This window comes from Anopheles nili, chromosome X, assembly GCF_943737925.1.
Source record: "Anopheles nili chromosome X, idAnoNiliSN_F5_01, whole genome shotgun sequence".
Taxonomy (NCBI): Eukaryota; Metazoa; Arthropoda; class Insecta; order Diptera; family Culicidae; genus Anopheles; species Anopheles nili.
Genome location: NC_071293.1, coordinates 11,445,153 through 11,466,228, shown reverse-complemented (window position 1 = coordinate 11,466,228; position 21,076 = coordinate 11,445,153). Strand labels below are relative to the sequence as shown.

Genomic DNA, 21,076 nt, shown 5'->3' with positions numbered 1-21,076 from the left:
TTTTTGCAGAATTTTACGACCCATAACTCACGGCCGGAACGACGTCGGGGATCGTTCGCTCGATCGGTCGCTCGGTCGCGGTTTATAATCTTTTTGGAAGGCCGCCAAGCTGCGAATTGATTTACAGCTGGGTCTCCTGGGGGCGATGGAGGTGTTTGAGCGGGTTTATAAGACGATAAGGGGGGTTTAAACGACGTCTAGGAGGCTGGAGGCTGGAGAGCGCGCGCGTGAACTTGCTGCACTCTGGGGACGTAATTCTGACGAGAATTAATCCTATCGAGAGACGTTTTTGCTATAAAATAAAAGCAATTCCAGGGCGTCTAGGGAATAGCGGAATGCCGTGTGTGGTTTGCAGCGAGTTGTTTATATGAATGAATTGTTTGGCGTGAAATGCGTACATATAGCAAGTGCACCGTGAAGTCCGCGTGTCAGTTGTGCTCAGCGCGTGTCAGCCGAACGTGAAGTGTCAAGTGGCGACGTCGTTAGCTTGACTTACAGATACGAACACCTTCCAAGATGCCCGATTTCGACGACTCCTTCCTGTTCGATTGTGCCTCGTTCGAGCGCAAGAAATGGAAGGCCCACCATCTGCGCTGTCACCCAACGGGTGTGGTCCTGAAACGGGCCAGTAATTTAGACCCGGATCCACTTCTGGACGTTCAGCTCCCGGTTGAGAAGGTCCCCGTGAGTCCCGCAGTGTCGAGGAAGGATCCCAAGCGCAAGAAGGGTGTGCTGGAGATATTGGCCTCACCGGGTGTTGGCCGCCGGAAGCTGTTCGGTGTCATCACCACCTCGACGTATGATGTGCTGCAACGTGGGCAGGCTTCGAGTGACCAACGTGGCTCGGTTGTGTCGTGTGGTGATCAGTTCCAGTACAAACCGCAGTTGGAGCAGCTCTCGGACGTGCCGTCGGGTGAAGATCCCGAGATCGACATCCTCAGTAAGCGCCGTAGGGGTTTTAAAGTAGAGTTTAACTGCTAAAACACGTGTCTATGTTCTCGTTGGCTTTTGACGTTTGAGTTGGTTTCATTTTCTCAAGAAAGTTTTTGAATTAAATTTCCATGTGGAGATATGCAACTGTCAGAAAAGGCGTTCTTCAGCTACCGTAACAAATTACGCCACAAAACCCATCGCCGATCGCGAAATGGCCACCGAAAGTGACACTTTGTTACATCCTTTTCTTGCCTCTTTCTCTCCTTTCACTTTTTCTCCCATGGTCGCTGGACCACGCGTCCACGCGCACGAAAAACAGAAAAAGCAAAAGCAAACAACACTTTCTTCGTCCTTCGCGTGAGGGGGGAAAGTTTGGCCAGACAAACGGTCAAACCGAATGGGCGCTAAAAACGTGGTTTGCGCCCACGTGCACTGGCGCGCATACGCAATGAAGCTTACGCGCGATCGCCTCGCGGTGCCACTTTTGCTTTCTCGCCACGTGCGTGCCAGAAGATGGGATGCATGTAAAGGGCCAAGGTACGCTGCATGCTGCAACGCAAGGGCTCCACAGCCGGCAGATGCTGAAGCGCAGATTTTGCGGATGGCTGTTTTTTCCGATTTCGATCGGAATTTTCAAACGGCTCAATATCACGGGCTCTCGAGTGGATTTTAAAAAGCGCGATGCAGCCGGAGATGTACGTGCGTGCCAATTAGCTGTCGAAAATGCGCGAAGCAGATCCTCGCACGGTGTGCTGGAATGCTTTCCAGCGCGCGCCCACGTGATCATTATTTCAATAAAGAAAAACTACGCATGCATCGGAATTAAATTTGCATGTTTAATTGACCGGCCGGTCGAAATAAGGTCGAAAATTATCGACCAATTCGTGATTGCTGCCGTCTATAATTGCGGATCGAACGCTACACTCCGAGGGGGGCTATACTAAAGCAAAATGGGCGCACTAATTGCACTCTGTCCGGAAAAATAAGGTGCCACTGTTTGCAGCCAAACTCGAGCGGTTGTCAGATTGCAGATCACCAGTTTGTACCAGGCGTATTATAATCATATTAAATCGCGCGGTCATTTTTCGCCATACAATTGAATTAAATCGCGGCGACTTTTCTGTGTCAAGGAGCGGCTGACCGATGTGTCCCCGCGTTCGTAATTGCTGTGCGGTTTATTACGTGATAATTTTTCCTTTCTCGTACATTGTGCTCCTTCATCAACCGAGCGCCGCTGTCGAGTAATTAATTTGTTAATTAATTAATACACGGCACATAGCGTCGGGAAAGGCGGGAATGGGATAGGCTTCGGAAATGGGGAGTGAAAAGGGAAACCAACACCCTGCTTATCTGGGCCCAAGAGGGAGCATATGTGTTCGCTATCATGCAAGCTAAGGGAAGTTGTTCAGTTCTTTTTTTTGCATTTTTTTTTCTCGCTCTCTCTCTCTCTCACTTCTGCCATTTCCCGCAGGGTGCGAAGTATGCTCGGGGCGCGATTGGGAGGTGTTGCGTTTTATGTAGCCGCGTGATTCTCTCACTCGCTCCGTTTTGTTGTTGTTGTTTGCTAGTGCTTTATGCTTCATTCCCTTCCCTTCGGCGAGCTGCAACATGTGCAGAGCGCATAGGTTGTGCATGTGTTTTTCCCGTGCAGACTAAATCCCCTCTTTTTTTTGTTGTTGCTGTTAAGGCGATGTTTTGTGCGCTTCGATTTCCGGTGCCGGGGAATATGTATTTTAATTATTATGTTATCAGAGTGCGATCGTTTGCAACAATGCCGATGAGACTAAATGCTCATTATGCGCTGAAGTAACGGTGCAAAAGCTCATCAATAAGCTTTAATGGTTTGTGCTGATAAAAATTAATTATTTTTTTACACTCATTAATTTAAACTTTTTTGTAACGGATAAATTGAATACAGCCTTTTTTGTATGCAGGATGCATGTAATTCGCGTAAATTGCGTGCAAAGTAACGCTCTTTTGTGGCTAACTTAATCTAGAGAAAAATACTCTATTTTTAATTAACAACATGCATTTAAATAAAATAATGCACCACACAGTCGTACCTCCGGATGCTGTAGAGTATGGTTATCTTGCCGCAAATGAACCGTCAAGGGTTAATTTAAAAGATATAGCACCAAGCGAGCGAGAACGGTTAAAAGGCATCTCTCGCTTTCGGGCCCGAAGTCTGTGAATTCGATTTCGTTCGTTCGACACTAAAACAAGCCTGTGTATTGGTACGTACCGGCTCACCATCGCCGGATAAAGATGATCTTTCGTGCGCGTGGTGTGTTCCCTTCTTTTAGTTCGACTTCCACCCCCTTTCCACTCCCATTCCACCAGGATCCGGTCCCCGCGCCTGGCTGTCTAGCGATCATCTGGTAACGAAATTTCGTGCATATGTGTGCCCTTTCTTGGCGAGCGTATTTTTAGGCACAGAACCTCCCCACCATTCACGGAGCTGTCCCTTTCTTTTTTACACACCCGGTGCAGTAGAACATTACACAGCGCAATTGCCGTGCAATTGCACCCTGGGTTCGGGTCGAAGGCCTCTTTATCTAGCATTACCCGGCATGCGCGGCCAAGAAGCCATAGTGAGTGTAGCGGATGCGATCTCTCTCGCTCTTTTTCTCTGTTCATCTCGCTAACTTTCGTGCTGGCGTCCACATGCTGCTTGGGTGCGGTGGTATAGGCGAAAACAAAAATGGTGGAGAATAGAACGCGAATAGAATACTTTGTGTCTTGCATGATGAACCGGCGGAAGAATGCATCACGAATTATAGGGTTTCCGTTGCAACCGTGACGACTGTCTGTGTTTATCGTACGATGCTGAAACAATGGCTAGTATGTGAGAACATGCTGTCAGCGTATTGGGGTAAAAGATGACCCACTCTGTGTACAAACATGAGTGCTGTCAAATTTTATCCTTATACAGATAATCTTGCTATCTACTTTTGACGATTAAAATGGCGGTATACAACTCCACTCTACCCATCGATCGTTGAACCCCCAAAAGCGGTTGGAAACCCTGCCAGCGAGGTCTCAAAATTCATGTTTTTCTCTTTCATCCAACCTCGATCGCGCTGGCCTTCCTGATTTGGGGTGACAACATGCCACCGAATCCTGCCTGACTGCTGTCAAGGCGGCCCCAACGATCGCACACTCGCGCAACTCAATCGCAGCTGTCATTCCGACCGCCGGTGCCTGTGTGTGCGTCCCCCGGTGGAAGCTGCACGAAAAGACACTCCCCTTCTTAAACAAAAAAGACACACAACGGCGCTCGAACACGCTCGCAAAAGCCAAAAACCCCCGATCCTCCAGTACGACGGGCAAACGATTGTCGAGACGATCGTGCTGAGCCGGTCTAGACACCGTACACTGGCACAGACGCAACCAGTCCAGTGCGTAGTACGATCACGGCTGGTCCAGCTCGCAGCAGTTGAGCTACGATCACGCGCGCGCGTCTTGCTAAAAGTGTGCGAGGGTTGAACGAAGCAAACAACCAGGCGGATAGGTAGGTGAAGGTTGCAGACCGTTCGCATGTTGTTTTTCTTTTTTTTTCGCACTGCACTGCTGCATGCCTTTTCCCTATCTGCATATATATCGTTTGCGAGTGGAACAGTGCCACAGTGATGCGATCACGCGGTGTGTCTAGTGAACGTGTGGGTGAGCGTGTGCGTGCGTGCGCGCGAGTGTTTTTTTTGTTGTTGTTGCTCCCGTCTTATTCGATAATGATTCCGCATTGCGATGACGTAGTGCCGAACAGCTAGCACACGTTTAGGTGTTGCAAACCAAAACGCGAGACATCCGCCATACTGCTTCACGATCGGTATTAACCTTCGGACACGTGAGATCCGGCAACGAAGACCTCCGAAATCGTACCTCAAGACAGCCGAAAGGTTCTCGTTGCTCTCCAGCGAATAGGAGCAGCACGTAGCAGGCTAGTCGCCGTGTCAACCACCTCGAACAAGCTCTACATTGCCCTCACGATCGCCTCCAGAACGATCCGCGAGTTCCAGATTTTATTTTTCTCACCTCCGTCTCGCTCCATCGCTTGGGTGAGCTCCTTCTCGTGGCGTCCAGCAGAAGTAGAAAGCAACCGGGGCCATCACCACCCTCGAGCAGGGGGAAGATGGCAAATGGAGGGGGGGGGGGGTTTGGAACCGTTGAAAGACGAGAACGTCGAGGAAAAGAAAAACGTCGCCATTCCGGCACCAAACACAAGACCCGCAACCAAGCCGGGCGAGCTAGCAGCTATTTTTGAACGGCGACAACATCCAAAACCGGGAATACAGCTCACATCAGCTGAGGAGCGGAGGCAGAAGGGTGGCAGAATTTGCTTTTTGTCCATGTTTGGAAAATGAGCTCACATCCCGTGGGGTGGACGAAGCGAATGGACGTATTCGGAGGGGTGATGAAACTGAGCATTGTACCGTACCGTAGCTGTTGAAGACGTATAGGTTGGGTGTTGCTCCAGCCAACTTCTTCTTCAAAAGCACGCAAGTGTCCGGGTGGGGCTTTGTCACTGACGAGTGCTGGAGGATAACCACACATGCACACGCACACAAAGCAACCCAGGAAGATCTGAGGAAGTGGCTTTTTGGGACACTTGCCGAACGAGTGGTGCCTTTAGGAAGACCTGAACAGCTGCGATTCATTGCAAAACACTCGAAGAGGCTGCATATTGGCGGCTTGTGTTGTTGAAATTGTTGGTCGTTTTAATTTACAACGACGATGGAGTCTGTAATTCTTTGGAAACCTCACAAAGCTGAGATGATGAAATATTTCAGTGTGTTTTAATGATATAGCATTTTAGCGGCTTTTGAAAGATCTCTCAAATTTAAATCAATAATAATGATTTTAATGTAGCAAAAAATGTCTTCAGCAGGGTATACTTCAGTAACAATATTATGCACTATTACGAGAGCAAAAAGGCTCCTATACATGCCAATGACCAATCAAAAACATTCAGAGAATTAAATTTTATACCCTTAATCAAGAAACATTAATTTAAAAATATGTAGAGCTTTTAATCACCCTAGGCAATGTATCGACGATGCTTATATTGCACTTAGCCAATTTCACATCTTTTTTAAATAATCTGCTTATAAATAAGAGCTTAGGCTACATCCGGTTCGAATGGGTTTTTTTTATCGTGTAAACCAGCCCAAGATCTCAAATGCGTTAGACCATAAAACGCAGTAAAATCCCCAAAGCTGATCACATTTACATAAAAACGGTTCACTCTCGCGCTGCATCTCTTGCACATTTGCAAATGCAGTTGCCACAAATGGTTGCGTCCACTTAGGCAGAGCTAAAGGCTTTAAAAAAACGATTTGCTTTTTTATTATTCCCAACCTGATCGATACACCATTTGCATTCCGCCTTAACGCCAAATGTGGCAAAGAAACCTGCACAGGAATTGCGTTCTAGTTGCGAAAAAGGAGTTTCCGCACGTAAAAGCAGCAACCTGCTGCCAGCTGTTGCGGGGGAAAACGACTGACGAAGGGCTATCTGACAACATCATAATCGATCGATTGAACTACTCATACTGCGGTATCAAGGCCACTGGGTCTGGAGCTTCTTTCAACCCTCCATAGGGTCAATCGGCCGCAACCCTTATTTCACCCTTAAAAAACGAAACTGCGTCTTCCGGATGTGTTACTTCTGCTCTTAAACACCATCGTTGATGCTTTTTTGCCGGCTTCCTTCATCATCACCTCCGAGGACCTGCCACGTGCGTCACCTCCAGCCGGGTGTTTGATTAGTCACACTTTGGGGCGAGCAAATTTGAACTCAATTAGACCGCGCGCGATGATGGTCGTTTGCCTTTTTTTTTGGTCCCAGCGTACTTCCTGAGCCCGGGTCTGGCCGGGTTGTACATGTGCTAATTGAGCAAAGGTGCCATCGGGTTACTGCTGGTCCGCCTGATGTGACCTGCCGGCCTCTGGGAAACGTCCGGAACGCGATCGGTAATTAAATTTATCTGCAAGGCTGGTGGACGAAAGGGAATTGAGAACAGCCGCTAGTTAAGGGCGGGAAAATAAAGATCGGTAATGCTTATTTTATAGTTATTGGAGGTGCTGTAAACATACACTGGAGTCTTGTCTGCTAGGTAGGGTTGTTTGTGAGAAAATATTCTTAACGAGATGTTTAATTTTTGCTCTCTTTTTGGGCTTTTGTGTCTCTTTTTGTAACAAATGTTATGTATTTAGTCTGGCTGTCTAAAGTATTTACTTTACTTATTTGCTTTCGCAGCATTTTCGCTAGGTTTTAGCGAGACTTAAAGACATGAATTTGTGGCATTTGATTCTGATCAATAATTGTAATTGTCCTGAAACGTTATTAAACGTCGTTTGTTTTAAAAATAGCAATTTAAATCGCATCAGACCGCTCTATAAGAAAAATCAACCAACATATCATACAACAGCACAGCACATGTAACTAGTTCATGTAACTACTGCTCATACGTCTCCCTCAGTAGGCTCCATCTCTATCTCGTTCTACTGCATTCGAACGAAAATCACATGCACCGGGCGTTCCCGATGCAATCCTAAAAATCAATCACCCAATTTTCCGTGACGCTATTTTCGTACCACGAATGTAGAACATGCTTTTCCTCTCTCCTCCCGCCTCTTTTCGCCTACGTTTTCCTTCTCCGCACACCGTAACCGCAGCTCGGGCGAATAAAACCGTCACCGAATGTTTGCGAGCCAATGTCGAGTTGAATGTGCCTCTACTATGCTCATCCTTCACCATAGACATCGTGCAACATCCTCGGAATGGCAGGGTATTGGCGGAAGTTGGTGGAATCCTTTTAGAAACGTTTTACAAGCTACTATTCGTCCAGGACATGCTTGTAGGGTCGGTTAAACTTGTGCTTGAGTAGAAAGAATTTTTCATTTTTTTGGTTCTATGTCTTCAACGAATCTTCAGCTTTCTCAAAATATGTATGCCCTATTCGGAATGTTTGCGAGCGATAGTTACACCTTTTAACGTGCCTCGCAGTTGCAAAGTTTTCTTCGGAAGGATTTTTCCTCCACAGTTACCTTTATCCGCTTGTTTTTTACCTATCGGAATAGAAAAGATTCCGCAATAGTTAGAAATAGCGCCGCAAGATTTCCGGTAATAAATCCATTGTTATATATGATACTTAAGAAATTATTTTTAAATTAGTAGAATATATATATCCATAGCCGGATGTTGCCGGAAAGTCCAACTATTTCTGAACCCATGCCTTCCTTGTTATCAACTGTTATGTTTGGAATTTCTCAAAATGCATTTTGATCGAGGAAGAAATGCTTCAGATAACCGGTGGCAGGAATGGGCCAGCAGATAAACAACGCCTCCAAGGGCAAGGTTCGGAACACCTTATCTCGCGTGTCTTATCTGGCACATCCGCAAGCGACTCAACATCACAGCAGACGCACTACCGGAACCGATACCGGAGGAGTGTTCCGGAAGATTAATCCAACGGAATGTGAAAGAGAAGAGAGAGAGAGAAAAATGACGCACTTGATCGATTCCGGCATTCAAACACTCGCTTATCGTATACCATTTTTTTTGTTATCTATTCCTCTTTCAGGATACGAAAGTGGCGGGAACTGTGGCGCGGCAAGTGGCAGCAGCAACATCGGCACGTCCTCGACACCCGTCTCGAGTGGCCGCAGCTCTACGGCTAGCAGTAACGGTGGTACGGGACCACCGGGTGCAACTTCCGGTACGCCAACCGGTGGTGGGGGTGAGGCCGGCGGCGGGACCGCCGTTACGCCCGGTACACCCGGTTCGTCCGGTCACAAGGGCAGCATCCGCGGCAACAAGCTGGCACGGCGGGCTCGCTCCTTTAAGGACGACTTTCTCGAGAAGATCTCACAGATCCGCACGCCGACCAACACGATGACGAGGTGAGATGTCTCACGGGTTGAGTTGGATTTAAGAAAGGAATCCTGTAAATGGTTAGGAGTAGCAGGGACAGAAGGATAAGTAAAGGAGTAGAAGCTAAGGAGGATTAGTAAGGCATGTAGGTGTGATGGGAATCATTACACGATTGCAATGAATGTTTTACTTAGAACAAATCAAAGGGCGAATCGTAGATTACAACTCACTTTCATTTACTTATCACCCATCTACTGAGAGGACAGTCCATAGGGCTCGACAGCCGCGTCCAGCGGATTAAACGAACACGATACAATGTGCAACTGCACTTTTCGCTCGTGACATCGTGTCCGACCCTTTTCCCAGGAAGGTTACGAAGGGCGTCTTGCGATTCCCAAGCTATTGACGCACAAGACAAACGCGGTACCCCTGCACGCTATCGGACGTAGGTTGTTTGCCTTATCTACGATAAGACACCGATAACGTGCATGCCTCACCTTATCGCAAACCGTGTGTCATGTTTCTTAACTGCTGTGTGTTGCCGCTGCTACTCCGATCAGTGGTCGGAACACATACGGCACAACCTGCAGCCGCAGTTGCTTGGCTGGCTGGGTGTTTTTCAACACCCGGAACGGATCTGTGATTATTTCTTGCGCTTTCTAATAATGCTGTTCTCGCTTGCGTATCGAAATTCGAAAAAATTCCACAGGTCCCACTCACCGAACAGCCCGCGGGGCGGCACAGGCGGCGGAGGTGGGTCCGGAAATTATGGCAGCCGGAAGAGCACGACGGACGAACCGGCGAAACCGGTGCAGGATCTCAACTATCACGTTCGGCAGGTGAAGAACGCGCTGACACACTTCAAGGATGTGATTCTGAAGAACAAGCTCGAGATGCTGCCGGGCAATGGGACGGTCGTGCTGGAGTCCATCGCTAACGTGCACACAGGTAAGTGACGGACGGGACGTGTCCTTGCACACAGGATTGTAACATCTGTTTTGTTCCACAGCCCTGCAGTCGTACACCCTGAACGAGCACAGTACAGCGTTCATCAACGCAACCAACCACGTGCACGTGTCGCTCGGTAACCTGCTGAAGCTGTGCGATGAGGTCCTTCTCACGAAGGACGGCGAGGATTGCCCGTCGCTGAGTAAAGAAAACGTGAAGGAGGTGGTCGAGCTAGTCGAGAACGCGATCAACAATCTCGTTAATCTCGCTAACGAGAAAATCTCCGACCGAAAGCTGCTACACGGTGCTAGTGGTGGTGGTGCGGGCTCGGGGGGATCGGGATCGGGTGGAGCCGGTTCCGTGGCTTCGTCCGGCACAAGCGGCAACACGCTACAGCGGCCAACGGTGGACGTGGTTAGCCAGCGTACGTCCTTACCGGATATTACGTTGACGCCCCGGGAACGTGACATCCTGGAGCAGACGTCCCTGATGACGGCTCGCGCGTCCCACAGCACTGAGAGCATCCTGCGTGATTCGAGTCCACCACCGCCACCGAAACCCCCACTACCGGATCGCTCCCAGGAACCACCGCCACCGTTGCCACCCAAGCGCAAAGGCCAGCACGCAAAGAACCATTCGTTCCACGACACGACGTCTGATTGCAACTCGACGGATTCCGCCCTGTTCCATCTGGGTGGTGGGGGACCGGGAGGAGGTGTCGGTGTCGGTGGTGGCCCGATCGGGCTTGACCGGATGTCACTGCGTTCCCGGTCGCCGGAGGACAACTCTAGTCTACTCAGTGCCAGTGCCGGTTCGTTGGACTCGGCTCTGAATCATTCGCGCGAGGAGGAAGAACTACGCGCCCTCACGAGCTGTTCATCGCACGCCAGTGCACCCGCGGCCAGTCTTGGTGGGTTGGTGGTGCTCGGAACAGCTGCCCTCACGCAACCCTGGGAGGATACCCCGGTGGAGCTGATCGGGCTGCCGCAGACCAGCAACAGCAGCCTGAATCGCAACTCGAACGAGTCCGGGTTTGAGTCGATGTACTCGCTGCGAGTCAACCGGGATCAGCTGCAGCAGCAGCAGCAGTTTGTACAGTACCAAAGTGCGGGAGCGACTGTCACCACCACGACCCATCATCACCAGAAAAGCGCCAGTTCGTCCTCGTCGTCGTCCTCGTACGTGCACAAATCCGAATCGATCGTGGATGGGTTGACGGCGTTGGTTGTGAACACTGGAAAGGCGTCTGTGCAACAACACCATCACGCGCTAGTCCTGCATCACCAGCAGCAGCAACAGCAGCAGCAGCAGCATTTCCATAAGAAAATCGATACAATCATCACGCAAGCGAGCGATGAAGCGGGTGTTGTCGCACCCTCGAAGGGCACAGAGCAGCAGTTCATCTGCACCACTACGACCTCGTTGACATCGACTGTGGCCGCGTCTAGCAGTGGCAGTCTATCGAAACTGCTCGTACACGGTGCCAGTATCGACGAACTGGGGAACGATGATGTATTCCCGCGGCCAACCGGTCTTCCGGCGGCTTCCGATCGTCCACCAGCTTTACCCATCAAGACGCGCTCACACAGCATCAAGCGAGAACGTCACCCATCGCAGTACGACAATGTCGATGAGTTGGACCTGGAGCGAAGGTGAGCACTCTCCTGCAAAGCTCTGACACGTTTATCACTCCACTAACCCTAACTCTTTGCTATGCAGCTCACAGGATTCGTTCGGTCACTTCCCGATGCAGAGTTCGCCCTCGTATCTGTACGGCCGGCAGCAGATGTTCCACAACTTACCGAGCAAGCATATCAGCCTGATCGAGCCTCGGCATATGAGTCGCTTCCAGGAAGAGCCACCACCGCTGCCCATCAAGAAGAAACATAGTAAGTATTCGGCTGAAGGTGGTTACGGCATGGTCTGCCCCAACGTGCAAAGCGAGGTCCTGCAAAGATACCTCTTAAATCGAGATTTGGGAAATTTATGAATTTAAGAAGTACGAGATGACCACGAGCTGGTGGCAGCTAACAACAAAACCAATGCAGCTAATTAGCCAGACAAAAATGTGCTCAAAACTAAAACCTTTCAAACTAGATGCGAGCAAACATGGCCTATGCTAGAGTAGCGGTGTCTACTCGTGGGAACAGTTTGTGCTGTTTGGTTCCCACATTACCAAGGCTTCTTGCTTCTTGGGATCTACAATATAACTTTATCTTAATGCGTAAATTGCGCCAATATTCTAACCCAGCGGTACACTTTAGAAACCACGTCGTATTGTGAAGTTTCAAAACTCCAGAAGATACTTATACCTTCCTTAGTGTGATGTAGTTTTTCTCTAGCAAGCGTTGTTGAGCGCAACCGTTTCTCGAACATTCATGTACGTTTGTGTGCGTGCGTGTGCGTATGTATGTGTGTGTATTGAATTTCTAAACAACTTGTATGGCGTGTGATATGTTACTCGAATCAAGCATTTCAATCTTTACTTTCTAAAAAAAGAAAAAAAAAAGCCAACATAAAACCTTGCTCTTAAAACACCTTCTAATCTAATCTTATGTTACGTTGCGCGCACTTTAGTGTTTCAAAGTGTTGCCTACTCAGGTAAGTTGGTCTCACTTTTATTCCGTTCTATTACCCAACCCCCGGCTCCCTTGTCACTGTTAGTTGAATATCGACCAAAAAGATCTCTTTCGTTTGCTTGGTTTTTCTTTTACCTTAACGGAATTGCATATCCGGATCTATCTGTGCTAGCTTCTTATTATTCTCTGACTAACAAATCACAGGGATAGACCAACAATCTCTCCCACACGCAGATACCTGATCTATTGCTATCTTTCTGTCTTTCACTCTTTATCACACGTACACACACACATACCTGCTCACAACACGTAGCTTATAGCACAAGTAAACCACATGTAAAAACTGAAACGAAATTGAAGTTGTTCGCCATCACGTGCTTCAGAAGCGCCAAAATCAGGACCTATTCCTTAACTCTCTTTCTCTCTATCACTCTGTCTAAATCAACACCACTATATAGTGCTTATAGTACTGCTTCACAATTCCTCGTGTAGCATACCAACAACAACATCAACAATATCATAAAAATACCCTTACAAGCAGTGATTGCAGCAGGTGCCACATACACCTCCAACAACCGAAACATAAGCTATTCCTCCATCAACCGGTTACATTCTACTACAGATCAAACAAGATGGAGGATCTCGGCGACCACAAACATCCACACCAGCGGTTACAGTCCTTCCGTGCCGGTTATCTTCCTTCACGAATCTTGCGTTCCAGTGCCATATTTTGCATCCTTTCCGTCGCCCTTTTGTTTGGCTGCGCAGTAGGCAGTTTTTTTTTTCGTTGTTAGTTTTTGTTCAGTTCATCTTGATTAATTGCTTGATTTGTGCTTTTCCATTTCATTTCACTAATCGTTAGAAGCGACCGTAGTGACGCCTTTGAACGCCTTCGTCTGATGAGGTGTTTGCTTTACTCACGTGTCGATTTTTCCTTCCCAATCTTGCAGTCATGGCCTACATGGAGATCTTCGGGAGCGCCACCCAGAACCAGTCGGAGTTTATGCGCCACTCGGTGCATACGTACAACCTGGCACACTCGGAGCAGATCTCGAGCGGTGGCAGTACGAGCAATCACAGCATCTCGCACAGTCAGACGATGAGGTACGATACTCTGACGCCTTCTTTTACCGATAGCACGTGATCTGATCAATCTTTTGCGGCTTCTTTCAGCCTGTCACCGTCACGGATCGTCGCCCCCGGGACAGTGTCCCCACCGGGTTCGCCAAATGTCAACGTAAAACCGCCGGCTCTGCCACCGAAGCGCCAGCGCATCAATAGCAAAACGCCCAGCATCGCGTCAACGCCACCCGCCAGCCCAAAGATTTTCCAGGATCATCAGCACCACCATCACCAGCATCTCTACCAACAGCAGCAGCAGCAACCGCAACAGTCTCCAACAGCAATCAATACGTCACCGTCACCATCAACCACGTCGCTGGTATCGGCACACTCGGCCGGTGGTAAACCGGGCTGCAATCAACCGGCCGAAACAAGATCCCCTAAGGTATCGCTGGGTGGCCACACGCCAGACTCGGACGTGTCCGATGGTACCGCTACGATCGCTTTTTCCTCCGCTACTGTCGCTTCCGGTGGTGATGGTGCGATTACGGCCACATGTGGTAAAACTGGAACTGCCGGCAAACACCCGAACCACGACGAGGACTATCTCCTCTTGTGCGACGCGACAACACGGGGCCCGCTCGAGCCGGGGGCCGCTAATCTCTCGACTTCCGCTTCCAACACGAATCTCGAACCTAGCACTAACCGTAGCGGAGGCGGCGGTGTCGCTGGCAGCAACACTCTAGTCCCCGGCGGCAGCAACCACAGCCACAGCAATAACAGTAGCGGCAGTAGCAACGTTGAATCTAGTAGTTATTTAAACGATAGCCATAACAGAGGTACCAGTAGAACTAGTAGCGGCAAACCGCCTGCGAGCCCATCCGGTGAGGCGGCGTACGAATCGCCCGCCAACGAGGAACGTGGCAGTAAGGACGACGGGGGCGAGGTTGAGGTGATACTAAGGCGAAATAATAAGGTGCATTTGAGACACTATCTTACCACAAACTTTTGCTAGAACGCTAGATTGTTGCATGAACAGTTCAAAATTTCTTTTATGGATGTTAAATTTCGTAATTTAAACTGCGAATCTTTGAAGAGTGCTTAGTGTTTTTGAAGCAAACAACTTGATGTTGATTTGTTTGATGTTTATTTAATTCAGCATCTTCTTTTTGCAGAGAATTCATTCATTCGTTCCTTAAGATATCAACTTTGCTTTAAGATTATGTATCTTACGCTACGGGTGTTAGAAAAGTACTTCATTTTTGAAACAAACTACTTTATGTTAATTTGTTTATTTTCTATAATTCTTTTCAATTTTTTTGTTTGATCTTTAATTTGTCATTTCTTACTGGCACTGTTAGAAAAGCGCTTCTTTTTTGAATAATTTAAGTAACGATAATAACCATAGTTTATATAATCATGCCTGCTTCATGATAAGCTTATGATAGATTGGCATTTGATTATTTGTTTAATAATTTAACCTTTTATCGGTTTGATTTAATTTTAACAAAAAGAAGTTTACATCCTTCTGATGAAATTGATTTACGATTCTTTGCAACATTGAACTTTGAATTATGCTTTTAAGCTCGTTGATTTATACTACCGTTGTTTGAAAATGCTTCTGTTACAAACAGTTAACATCACGTTGATTTGTTTGGCGATTTTTAACAACTACATGCTTTACCGCTTTGCAGAAAAAACACTGTTCATACGTGCTTTTAAATATTAGTGTGGCATATATTTTTCCTTAAAAAACAAGAGTGTTAACATTACACTAGGATTCCGTAACATGTAGAATGCTTTTAAATAAGGCTAACAAAGCCGTTTCTGTCTATTGGACAATTCTTTCTTCGTGAAATTGTCTAGTTCAGCCACCCTGTACTAAATTCTTCATACTTTTTCGTTGCAGAATGGTATGACCGTAGTTGAGCAGCAGCAGCAACAGTCGCTAAACCTGATGGAAGAGCTGGACGTGAGTAGCCATCTGGTGTTTAAAAAGGAAAATGAAGATGGACCCGACGTCAAGGGCGGACATCCGGACGCGCTCATTATCCACGCCACCAGGGTGCAGAAGAACTCCGACGGTAAGCATAGGGAACCGCCCGTTTTCTGTCTCGTTCTCCCTCTCACAAAGTGTGGAGTTTTGTTCCGGTCGAGGAGCTATGTAAATCCGCCGTGAGCCGTGAGCCTCTTGTTATCCTTCACCGCGCGGTTTCGATTGCACTCGTTTCACTACGATCGTTAAATGTGCCCGTAATTTGTCTCTGTCTTTCAACGGTTTCACGATTTTCTCGGTTTTCCACACTATAAACATTGTATTACAAAAAAGTTATAATCCCCGTTTTGTTCCTGTTTTTACCACCATCCAAAAAATTAAAAAAAAATACATGTTATTTGACTAACTAATCTTATTTGCAATATTTCTGCACCTCTGCCACCTGTGGTTTCGGTCATGCCTTACCTGAAATCGAACTGCATTATTAATGTGTATCTTACATCACCCCATTTCTGTAAATTTACCGAACACTACTGACAGACGATTGTTTAGAGGATGGTAAGCGGTTTCATCTTACAGCTGCAACCAATACCGATTTTTAATACCCCAATGTATCAAAGTCGTTTCTACCGCATGTTGAATGCCTTGCCTCCTAAGCTCCTTTTCTTGTACATTTTAGAGTGTTCCTTGCGTTTTTTATTTATTTATAGAGTTCCTAAAGTCTTTGTATATACCTGCTACCTAATTTATATTACTGTAATCTGTACATAGCATATTTTCTATAAATTCCGTAATGTTAGATTGCACTGCAAAACACTATAAATTTAAATAGCTGTCGTATTTTCGCGTATATGAGAATACTGTCCAAATATTAAGGGCTACTTACTAAAAAGATCTAGGATCAAATATTTCAAAATTGTGCCGTTTTGGTCGATAGAAACAGATGAGACCATTTTGACTTTATTCAGACTATTTCGAAATTATTATGTTGAATCGAAAAAAGAGCTCAGTACGCTGAATTACGGTAGATAATTTTTCATGCCTAATGAGTTTGATTTGCGTGTTTTAAAATTAAAAAATAATCATAGCTACAAAAAGATTAGAGTACGATTCGCATACGATGACTGATCTTTATTACAGTATCTATTGTAAATAGACCAAACGACTATAATTTATCTATGGTTCTAACTGTAATAATTTATCAAGTCACATTGTGTGTCTAAATATCGTAACCAGAGCGAAACTTTTCATGAATTAAAGATATATTATTCTAATGCATGTTTAGAATTTAATCTAGTTCAGCATCATAGCATTTTACATAAAAAAACTTTTTTCTCATTAAGAGCAATAAAAATTACTTGTATTTCTGCATTATATACAACCCATAACAAAGGTCAATCAGTAATGATATAATTTTCTTGCACGCACTTCCTGCAGCTTACGGCGAGGCATTCATCACGACGTTCCGGACGTTCATCTCACCACTGGAACTGATCCAAAAGCTATCCCATCGCTACACCGTCTATCACTGTCAGATGAATGATGCCAAACAGAAAGCCGCCAAAGAATCGTTTTCGCTACTGGTGCGGGTCGTGAACGATCTCACGTATGTACACGATGTTCAGTTGCGTTGTCGTATCTTCTTCCACTCAAGGAACGTCTCTTTTTACAGTACCCCGGACTTAAGCGAGCGCCTACTGGTGATATTGATGAACTTCGATTATCAACTTGTAAGCGATGGTCACCTAACCATGGCAAAGCTGCTGCGCGTGAAGCTCATCGAAAAAGCGCTCGTTTTCAAGCAGAAAGCGTCGCTCGCCATCCAAACGCCCTCGATGCGGGACGTCGTCACCAACCAACCGACGCTGCTCGACCTCAAATCGGCCGACATCGCAGAACAAATGACCCTGCTCGATGCGGAGCTGTTCCAAAAGATCGAGATACCGGAGGTGCTGATATGGGCACAGGAGCAGTGTGAAGAGCGCTCACCGAACCTGACTCGGTTCACCGAGCACTTCAACAAGATGTCGTACTGGTACGTTCGGATGGTCTGTGGTGTTTAACAATGCGCTAATGTTCGCGGTTTCTTTTACAGGGCTCGGACACAGATACTTAAGCAGGACGATGCCAAAGATAGGGAGAAGCACGTGATCAAGTTCATCAAGATCATGAAGCACCTGCGCAAAATCAACAACTATAACTCGTACTTGGCCCTGCTGTCGGCATTGGACTCTGCTCCAATTCGAAGGTTCGTACGATTTTCCTTCTCTGTTGGATCTCTGGACGTTAATGAAAATTCCTTTGTTGCAGGCTGGAGTGGCACAAGACTATTACTGAAGGGCTGAAGGAGTATTGCGCACTAATTGACTCGAGTTCCAGCTTCCGAGCCTACCGGCAAGCGCTGGCTGAAACGAATCCGCCTTGCATTCCTTACATGTAGGTTTGAATTTCCTATTTATACTTGAAAAGCAACATTTTAACGCATACTTCGCTTTCTTTCGCACCCATTCCAGTGGGCTCGTCCTGCAGGATCTCACCTTCGTGCATATCGGCAACCCCGATCAGCTGCCGGATGGTGCCACTAACTTCTCGAAACGCTGGCAGCAATACCACATCGTGGTAAACATGAAGCGATTCAAGAAAGGGTCCGTTTGAAGCTCTACGCCGTTCAGCAATCCTAGCACCTACTAACGCCCTGCGATGCTTCTTACAGATCGTACCCGTTCAAGAAGAACGAGCGCATTATCGGCTTCTTCGAGAACTTCGAAAACCATCTAGACGAGGACGTGATGTGGCAGATCTCGGAAACGATCAAACCACGCGGCACCCGCAAGACGAACGTCAATTAGTACAGGCTGAACTGTTTGCGCGGGTCCAGTGATGACCGGCAGGAGGGCACCCCAAGAACGAAACCCGGTGAAGGTGAGACTGACTGTGGGCGGCAAATCCACCATCAGGAACAGCACCAGCAGTTGCATCCTCAATAGGAGCCGGGCTTCTTAATGTAATGCGAACCACCTTCACCGGGAGACCACGGAAAGGACGAAGGAAGAATCCTCGATCCGTAGGGTGCACAAAATGGCGAGCTGGAGGATAGGGAACGGGTAATACCGGTTCCTCGTCCGATGAATGGACAAATGGATTTCCAAGCAAACTGAACCACGACACGTTGGTGTCGAGTATAAATTCCTGCATTTACGTGCACGTTGAGTAGTCGTGGACGATGTGGAGCAAGCAGCAGCGATAAGGGCCAAGAGTGGGAGAATGTGCCACCGTATCTTTACGCCAAACATTGCGTGTATCGTGTACACGAAACTATCCACATAATTGACCCTTTGTGTCGTATTGCTGTTGACTATTTTTCTTTCTTTTGTTCTGCGACATCTCTGCTTGGCTACGGGAGTGGTGAATTGAAGGGGAGAGAGGGTTAAAACGAGGTTAGGGTGCACCAGGGAAGCCGTAAGTTATTTTAAGTTAGAAACCTGCACGTGATCATAATTGTATTATACGTACTACTGGAGGTGTACTTTCGAAAGTATTGTTTTGTTGTATTTAAACGAAACCAATCGCACGCGTGCGACCATCATCCTAGCTCCTTCCCAACTTTGACCGAAGATAATGAATTGCTTAGTACTACCAAAAAAAGATGAAGTACACGGAACTACTGGAAAAAAGCGTCAAAGATAAGAGACAGTTATCCTGATAAATTTATTTTCTATTGAAAAATATAAACCTTCATTATATTTTAACGTTTCAGTAGCATTATTTTTGTTTTCACGTTTTAATTTAGTATAACGCCACTCCTGGGACCATCTCGATTTAAAACGTGCGTGCCCGCCCCAAATGTTCGCCTTCCTTCCTACAAATAGTGCGTCACGATAGCTCCTCGGTTTCCGGACCCACTGTTAGTGAATACAACGAATTAAGCTAGTATGTGCATTTACAAAGGCAAACCAACCCTTCGTGGCCATCCTGGGCTGGGCCCGGATTGATAAAGAGACGCGGGAGGGGTACGTTTTTTCGAAGCTTCCATTCGAATGCGTTTCGTAAAGAAAACCAAACTGGGGTGTAGAAATACGCAGTAATGCATGTGTTGCGACGTGAGAATTTGTACTTTATTATTTTGTTTGCATCAACCCATGCATTATGCGGCGGTGTAATCGTAAATCGTGCCAATAACGGCATCAATGTAACATTTTATCACGATAATCGTCCACCTAGCGCTCGTCACAGAACGGCCAGCTTACCATTGAGTTAAGTTTCGCGCTTTGCTTGCATCTCGAACATGCTTAAAAGGGCTGGAACAGCTGGTTGCAATCCAATCACTTCAGTCGCACGCTTACCCAACAGGTCCGGTGTTATTCTGGATCAACATCCGTGCAGCGATCTGCAAGATCTTTGCAACAAGTGGTGCAACAAGTGTATAAATATAGCAACGCGCAATTGCATATGTACTAACATTATGGCAAGATCAATGAAACGAACGTGATGCGATACGGTAGACATTATGAGTTCAAAAACAGAACACATTCTCATCGCACAAAGTATTACTATCAGCTAGGGCGCGTATGGTAAATAGTGAAATTCAATCGCACTGATCTATGTATAAGAATTTTTAGAGCATCCCTATATTCTCACCCAATCGTGATCTCACTCCCAAAAAAAACGAATGGTCATGGAGAGGAGAAAGAAGGGAGGATTAATGGGAAAGGAGTTCGATGTAACAAGCCGGCAGCGTGGCTCCTTTCGCCACGTGGCCACCCTCTCGTTCGCGCGCTGTTTGGACCAAAAAGCCGAAGGGGGCACGGCGGCGTTCCTTTCGAGGCGTGTCGATAGAATGGTAGGAAAAAAGCACATATCAAATGGACTAGAGAGCTCGAGCAACCGGGTGGCAGGAGGAGGAGCGATCCCTTGACTACTTCCTTAGGAAACTGTCGACCTCTCCCGGCAACTAAAATCGGAGTTCCAACACGACATCGGTCACCAGCTCGTGCCTCTGATCGACTGACTAACGGACTGCGTGCGATCGCCATGTTCTTTTTTCTTCTTCTTCTTCTACTTCTCACCTCCCCCGTGAAAATCGGGAAAATTCGTCTACAGGAACGGGGGGGGGGGGGGGGGGGGGGTGTAGCTTAGATGTAACGATCGTCACGACTGCGTGGCGTGAAACCATTTAAACATGAAGCAAAGAAAAGCCGTATATTAACCATGCAACCGACGCAATGTGCTCTACCGTAAAAGTAGAACTTTTTATCTTAGCATTGGTGTTTCTCCTAAATGTGTAAGTGTGTTGTATTGTATATCGCAAATATTTTCTCAACAAAATAGCCGTTGGAAGGGTGGAAAAACCAAGCCCGGTGGAGGCCGACACTATTCGATCGAACTACGAAGGCTACCGGAAATGGCAGAGAAAATAGCGAGAGCGCGCGCGAGAGAGAGAGAGGAGATTGAGAAAATTTACGCAACAGAACTATGATAAAGAAAAAATCAGTGAGATTTAATGCAATTTTACATAGTAAATATACAAAAATATGCATGTACAAGCATGCAATTTATTTACGCATACGCATATGTGCTGATAAATATGTATCACGCGTTCCAACGCGTTTATATATATATATTTATTATCGTACATATGTATATACACATCTTCTAGAAGCATGATACCAGCAGCTATACTTATACA

General features: G+C 46.8%; 1 protein-coding gene across 1 annotated transcript; it reads left to right on the top strand.

Moving 5' to 3' along the window:
* The first annotated feature begins 516 nt into the window (after positions 1–516).
* Positions 517–19,257, top strand: LOC128729216 (guanine nucleotide-releasing factor 2). Its single transcript, XM_053822874.1, has 16 exons — positions 517–913; positions 8,516–8,834; positions 9,515–9,753; positions 9,815–11,405; positions 11,473–11,642; positions 12,331–12,354; positions 13,283–13,436; positions 13,506–14,370; positions 15,304–15,478; positions 15,931–15,948; positions 16,828–16,996; positions 17,063–17,425; positions 17,486–17,638; positions 17,701–17,826; positions 17,904–18,035; positions 18,104–19,257. The coding sequence occupies exons 1-16, from the start codon at positions 517–519 to the stop codon at positions 18,237–18,239; spliced, it is 5,031 nt and encodes a 1,676-aa protein (XP_053678849.1). The 3' UTR covers positions 18,240–19,257.
* Positions 19,258–21,076: the final 1,819 nt, after the last annotated feature.

Excerpts from the sequence above, each read along its gene's own strand:
- LOC128729216 (XM_053822874.1), top strand. The coding sequence starts at position 517 with ATGCCCGATTTCGACGACTCCTTCCTGTTCGATTGTGCCTCGTTCGAG. Across the intron at positions 9,754-9,814 it reads CATCGCTAACGTGCACACAG|CCCTGCAGTCGTACACCCTG; the intron begins GTAAGTGACGGA and ends TTTGTTCCACAG. Across the intron at positions 18,036-18,103 it reads ATGAAGCGATTCAAGAAAGG|ATCGTACCCGTTCAAGAAGA; the intron begins GTCCGTTTGAAG and ends TGCTTCTTACAG.